The sequence below is a fragment of the Penaeus chinensis genome, chromosome 31 (assembly GCF_019202785.1).
Source record: "Penaeus chinensis breed Huanghai No. 1 chromosome 31, ASM1920278v2, whole genome shotgun sequence".
Classification (NCBI taxonomy): Eukaryota; Metazoa; Arthropoda; class Malacostraca; order Decapoda; family Penaeidae; genus Penaeus; species Penaeus chinensis.
This window is the reverse complement of record NC_061849.1, coordinates 13515262-13522761: the sequence shown is the minus strand read 5'-3', so window position 1 is coordinate 13522761 and position 7500 is coordinate 13515262. Positions and strand designations below refer to the sequence as shown.

At 35.7% G+C, this 7500-nt stretch overlaps 1 protein-coding gene across 1 annotated transcript; it reads left to right on the top strand.

The window, feature by feature from the left end:
• Positions 1-4986: 4986 nt before the first annotated feature.
• LOC125042045 (pro-resilin-like) lies at positions 4987-5697 on the top strand. The gene is made up of 3 exons (XM_047637507.1): positions 4987-4992; positions 5167-5399; positions 5505-5697. The coding sequence occupies exons 1-3, from the start codon at positions 4987-4989 to the stop codon at positions 5695-5697; spliced, it is 432 nt and encodes a 143-aa protein (XP_047493463.1).
• The last annotated feature ends 1803 nt before the right edge of the window (positions 5698-7500 follow it).

The following is a 7500-nucleotide window of genomic DNA, read 5'->3' as shown; positions in this document are numbered from 1 at the left end:
AGGGAGAGGCGCAGTATCCTTCGGGAGGGAATCGGGGATACGGCCAGTCCGGTCAGGGATCGAGCCAGGGTTCTCCCTCCCAGTTATATGGCGTCCCATCATAATAAGAGAGGGTCTGTTACTGCTGCTATATATCCTATTGTTATGTATACCTGTAAATCATGTCATTCGTTGTGTATGTGATCAATAAACACGTTACGTTAGCAGAGACCATACTTCCTTCCTTCCTTCCTTCCTTTCTATAAAACACAAAAACGAGATAAATGATCGTAGTGGAATTTAAAAGACACGTTATTATAGGTCAAAATTTGTGAGTGAATTTTTTTTAGAGCTATAGGTGGAATTTCCAGTGGCATGAAATAAAACAATATGAGCGAAGTCCACACAGATATGCAGGTGGTCATACATACACAAAAACATAAATATATATGAAAATACACACAGACACATATATAAATGTGAATGTGTGAGAGAGAGAGAGAACTACACATTATTACAGGGATATATATATATATATATATATATATATATATATAAAAATATATATATTCTGCATAGGAATGCATTTTTATATATATATATATATATATATATATATACATATATATATATACGTATGTGCATACCTAAATGCACACATACATATTTCCATATATAACGTAATACACACACTCACATACATATATATGAGTATACATATATCTATATCTATATCTGTATCTACCTATCTATATACATACGTATATGTGTGTGTATTATATTATATTATATTATATTATATTATATTATATATATACACATATACATACATATATATATACATATAACTATATATATATATATATATATATATATATATATATATATATCAGCGATGACAGGAATATATATACAGCAGATGCAGCATATGTCTAGCGGAAGTTTATTCCTACTGAATACTGATAGCATTTCCAATTAGATGGAACTGCGAGCAAAGAAAAAACTTGGGGGCCTTTTCTTTGCTTCTTTTATGGATCCTGACTACATTCCGAATATTGGGAATCCACGGCTGATCAGCCCAATGATCATTCCGTTTCATGAATGAAATGAAACAAATATACATATATATATACTGTATATATATATATATATATATATATATATATATATATATATGTGTGTGTGTGTGTGTGTGTGCGTGTGTGTGTGTGTGTGTGTGTGTGTGTGTGTGTGTTAGGGTATTGTGCGTGCGTGCGTGTGTATGAGTGATTATATAAAATATATATATGTGTGTGTATGTGTTTTTCATGCATTACCGTAGTGGATGATTTAATACTGTCACATAGCCAAGCCACCAGTTGTAAAAGGTGATCATAAAGGACATAAACAAGAAAATAAGAACGACAAAACATCAGAATAGATATTTAGGGAGACAAGATGTGATATGCTAAGAGGATTTTCTCCTTTTGGTATTGAAATATCAAGATCAGAGGGAAGAGGAAATCCGACCATAAATGCCCTTTTACTATCACCGAGAAGGCACAGAGAAGAAGAGTGACATCAATTGGCTTAACAAGAAACACTAAATAAAAAGACACATCAATTTACTAAGGCCAAGCAAGGGGTAGGTTTGATCAAGTCATCAAAACCTCCTCAGTCACATCAAATTACATTAAAAATAAAATCAAATGATTGCGATTTTCTTCCTTCACAGAATCTAATCTAATCGCATACCAAAATAAAGTTGGTGAGAAAACTAGAAGCTATAAATGTTCGTGTGCGTGCTTCATGTAAAGACTTTCCTGTACACAAAGCGAAATTTTGGATGGGTGCAATTCGACATCAATCAAATCCATATATGGATTGTTCTTATTCTGGCAATAGTGAACTTAACAAAGCTAAACTATATATATATCTTTGTTTTAATTGAATACAAATTATTCATCTTTTTGCCACGAATTCCTTCGGAAGGGCGTGGAGGGTGCCTTTTGCGAAGGAATTTGGATTTGGAAGAAAAACCTTTGCGCCCTAACCTTGACCATGGCTAGGATTCGAACCAGTCGCTGACAAACCCAATAATGCGGTTAACTTTACAAAGTACTCACATTCTGATTAATGGCAGAAAGAGACATCTCTCGCTCTGGGCAAGAAATAGACTTTAAATTCTGGAAGTGTAAAAGCATAACGGGAGTTTGAAATTTGCTAGAGGGAAAAGGGAAGCATACTATCACCTCCCCCCGGTATATAAGTGCGAGTTTCCAAGCCCGGTCATCAGTTCCCGTCAGTCGCGACCAGAGCAGAAATGAAGGTAGTCGACACACCAAAAACGTTTTTTTTTTTTCTTCTTCTTCTTAAATTTCTTTTCCTTTTGTAAATGCAAATGGCTTTATTTGATGTAGGTTTCATTGAAAGTTAATTTAATTTGTATTGTAAATGGCAGATGGTAGAAAGTATATTTTCTGTAATAGCAGGTATTAGTTGTGTTTGCCCTTTTGGTGGCCGTGGCGTCGGCTGCTCCTGAAGAAGGCTACAACTACCAGGCACCAGGAGGTCAGGGATCCCAGTTCCCAACCGGGGCGGGACAGGCACAGTACCCCTCCGTGCCCGCCCAGTACGCCTTCCAGTGGGACGTGAACCATGAGCCTTCAGGGAACTTCTACGGTCACAAAGAGCAGAGGGAAGATGCCAACACTCAGGGAAGGTGAGTTGTTGCTGTACGCTTTCTCTATTGTGGGCCCATATTATTTTTCCCATTATTACGTGATATATTTGATGAGAGAATTTTCATCCACAGTTACTACATTCAGTTGCCTGATGGTCGACGTCTTCTGGTCGAGTATTACGTGGACGCCACCGGTTACCATCCCACCGTCTCCTTCGAGGGAGAGGCGCAGTATCCTTCAGGAGGGAATCGGGGATACGGTCAACCTGGCCAAGGACCCAATCAAGGTTCTCCCTCGCAGTTATATGGCGCCCCATCGAAATAGAAGAGCGTCCATTACTGTTACAATATTTCCTGTTATAGATTTTTGTATTTGATTGTTGAATTATCATTAAAGGGGAAAAATAGAAGTAATTTTTCCTTACCAAAATACAAATACAAACAAAGGTAAAAGCTAGAGATGGAACTCGAAATAAGTAACAGATAAAAAGAGGAAGAGAATCAACACTGAAGTATATGCAAATGTTATAAAATAAGATACACATTTCCTTAGACGCAAATGTCAAATTTAGTGGGAGAAAATGATATAAGAAGGCTGAACTTTTAAGTACAAGAAGCAAGAAAGTAAAAAAAAGAAGAGCTGAGGTTCACACACATGAATACCAATGTAGACACACATCCGCAATCATACACGCACACAAATACATACAAACCTATATGAATACATACAACCATATATATATAATGTACACATACACACACACACACACACACACACACACACACACATATAAATATTTATGCATATACATACATATATATATATATATATATTATATGTATGTATATATTTATATATACATATATGCATATATATATAGATAGGTACATAGATAAATAAATGGATCGGATAGACAGATAGATATATATAGATATAAATATATAGATATATAGATAAAATATACATATGTTTACATAATTGTACATGTGTATATATATGCATATATAGATGTGTGTGTATATATACACATGAATATTTATTTATTTATTTATATTCATATATATATATATACATATATATATATATATATATATATATATATATATATATATGTGTATGTGTGTGTATGTGTGTGTGTGTATGTGTGTGTGTGTGTGTGTGTGTGTGTGTGTGCGTGTGTGTGTGTGTGTGTGTGTGTGTGTGCGTGTTGTTTTAGTGTATTTTGTACATTGGAATACACTAAACTATTACTGTAGTGGATGATTTCATGACTGTCTAATCTATGGGGATCAGTCGTCAAGATATCAACGCTCCGATTAAAAAAGTGAATGTAAAGGATACGAAAGATTACAGAATTAAGAGTACACTTTTATCTAAGAAAGAAGTTTTACTTTCGCAGTTAGTTATTCTTACACATAAATGGCAATGACTGTGCCTTAAGGATTCCTGACTTTCATTCTAGATTATTGGGAGCAGCATATAAATCCAGCCTAAACAATGTTTAATCATCGCCGAGAAGACACAGGAAAAGGCAATGGTATCAACAGACTTAATAAGAAACATAAAATAAAATAGCATCGCTGTGTTAAAGGAAAAAAATTAGATAAGTTTGGTTAAGTCAGTACACTTTTCCTCAGTCACATCAAAGTACATGGAGAGAAAGTGACTACGATTTTTATCTTCACATAATCTAATCTAACTGGAGATTCTAGTTCCGAAATGGCTAATGGACACACGTTTGTGGTTAGATAAGGACTAGATAGAACAGAATAAAGTTGATGAGAATATTAAAAGTTGTAAATGTTTGCGTGTGCTCTATAAGCCTCTTCGGTGCTACATCTTCATTACAAGCTGGAAAGAAGTGAATATATCCTTCCTTCAGGTAAAATGATCTAATCAGAAATTCTTGTTCCGAAATGGCTAACAGAATGAAATAAAACTGATTTGAAAAGGTGTTTATGAACGTGTGTGGCCTGTGTGAATGTGTGTACAGTACATCTTCAGTGCAACCGCAGAAGCTTCAAACAAGGTGCCAGTCGCATAATTTTCTGCATACAAGAGGAAACATTGGAGGGAGTGAATTTAACCATTTGATGCCATTTGTTGTTTTTGGAATTGGCAGTGACTGTTTCCAAAAGCGGACGACGTTAAAAAAGAAAAAATAAAGAAAACAAAAAGTCACTCTAGACAAAAATAAAGATCTGGAAGAATAAAAACATTGAAGCCAAAGGAATTTGAAATGATATAGAAGGAAAAGGGAGGCAAAGTATCACCTCGCCCCGGTATATAAGTGCGAGCTTCCACGCCCAGTCGTCAGTTCTCGTCACTTACGACCAGAGCAAACATGAAGGTAGTGGAGACGCCTAGAAATACATTTTGTTTTTTTTCGTATTAAAAGAGGCAGATGGTTTGGGGAAGATTTTCTTGAAAGCTAAATATTTTGTGCAAACAAGCATTTCGATTTATATAATCATCATGAATATAAATCTATTGAATTGTCTTGATATAGGTTTTCTTATCACAGCTGGTATCCACTGCTTTTGCCCTTTTGGTGGCTGCGGCGTCGGCGATTCCTCAGGAAGGCTACAACTACCAGGCACCAGGAGGTCAGGGATCCCAGTTCCCTACCGGGGCGGGACAGGCACAGTACCCCTCCGTGCCCGCCCAGTACGCCTTCCAGTGGGACGTGAATCATGAACCTTCAGGGAACTTTTACGGCCACAAAGAGCAGAGGGAAGATGCCAACACTCAGGGAAGGTGAGTTCATATTAGAAGCTCTCGTTACTACTGGTCCTGTTACTTTAATCTTTTAGTATTCCGTTTCTTCGCGATGTATTTGATAAGAAAATTTGTTTTCCACAGTTACTACGTCCAGCTGCCAGATGGTCGACGTCTTCTGGTCGAGTATTACGTGGACGCCACCGGTTACCATCCCACCGTCTCCTTCGAGGGAGAGGCGCAGTATCCTTCAGGAGGGAATCGGGGATACGGCCAGTCCGGTCAAGGATCGAGCCAAGGGTCTCCCTCACAGTTATATGGGGCCCCGTCTAAATAAGAGTGTGTGGATTACTGTCATATTTTTTGTTAAAAGTTTGTTTTGTTGGTCACGTGAATAAATGTTAAAACGATGTTATAGAACATTAGATTCTACCTCAGGAAACGGAAAAAATATTAATGATGGGATCTATAAATGTAAAAGAAAGAAAAAAATCGCTCAGTCACGGTAGATGGAAAAAGGGCAGCCGTGCTGATACTGTCACATGTTTTACCAAGATTCACTTTGATAACGACATTTCAAGAAATTATTAAGGTCAGGTGCGCGGTAATGGAATAAATAGTTTCTACAGATTTCTACAGGTTTCTATAGGCATGTTCGAGGGACACGACAGGAGTCGCGGTCAAACTCTTGTTAGGAGGGAATCAAATATTTTGCATATATACACACACGTACAGCTCACACACACACACACACACACACACACACGCACACACATATAGACAGATACAGACATATGTGTATATATATATATATATATATATATGTGTGTGTGTGTGTGTGTGTGTGTGTGTGTGTGTGTGACTAGAATGATAGAGAACAGACTAAACAGAACGGAAAGAAAATCATGAATAAGGAAGAGAGAACGAGATGCGCTGATGAATGGCAGCCAATTTCTCCATCATCGATAATCATCAAATCAACAGCATCTTGGGCAGGAATTGAAAAGACAAATTATATAAAAATCATATATTGAATACAAATTACTATACAATACAAATTATAAATATTATATGCAAATTATATGTTTAATAGACACCAATTATACAACAGTGACTAGGGTGATGATGGCATTAATATAACTATAAGATGATGGTATTAACAATAGTAAAGCTTATGGTGAACATTTCTGTAATGTTATTGCTGGCATGATTGTCATTATTTTTGTTATCCTTAAAATATCCAGAGTAATACTAATAACGAGAACCATCATCAATATGATTTTTGATGTCGTTAGTATGAATATTATTACTATTGTAATCACTTTGAAAATATCACTGTAGTCATTATCAACGGTGACGTTACTATTACCATCACCGTTCTCTTTTCCATTTCATTATTTCATTATAGTTATCACAGTAACAACCATGTGAAAATGATATTCTGCTGATAATGGTAATGACTATGAAGATGACTTTTGTATTCAGTTGACTTCATTTATTATCATTATTAATATTTAGGGATTAATTCGCATCGACATATTTCCCTGTCAGTTCTTATTGGCCGCGCGTAGCATGGAAAGCTCGCGTCTTCCTTTGAAACTTCAGCTTCTCTTCGGAAAAATGATTCCTGACTGGGAGTGAACAGATACATACACAATGGTAATGGGGGCGCCTGGGGATTTCATTGTTATTATCATTGCTATTATTAATATTATTATCATTATTTTTTTTTTATTATTATCATTAATATTATCATCATCCTTATCATTATCATTAATATTTTTATAGATGTTTTTACCAAGTTCATGAATATAAAGAAAAAAATGAAATAAAAAGATGTTTTAACTAGATGAATGCAAATCGTACATAACGAGAGATTATGGCTACAATTCTACTACTGCATTTTCATGAATGAAATTATACGATGTGGAAAGCAGGAAATAAAATATTACAGATATGCAAGGTGTAATACATGATGAATTTCTTGAAGTTTGCTGGGGTTCGTGAAAGGGATTTTGAGAGATCCAATCGGGGAAATCTCTTTCATTTGGAATGATAATAATCTATTATGCGAACCGGAAAAATATATATATTTTGCTCAATAGCCCATACATCAACTTTAAATCTCCTTAGTTGACAA

What these genes read in the sequence shown, in the direction of transcription:
- LOC125042045 (XM_047637507.1), top strand. An exon ending in GATGCCAACACTCAGGGAAG is followed by an intron (nt 5,400 to 5,504) that starts GTGAGTTCATAT and finishes TGTTTTCCACAG; the next exon opens with TTACTACGTCCAGCTGCCAG.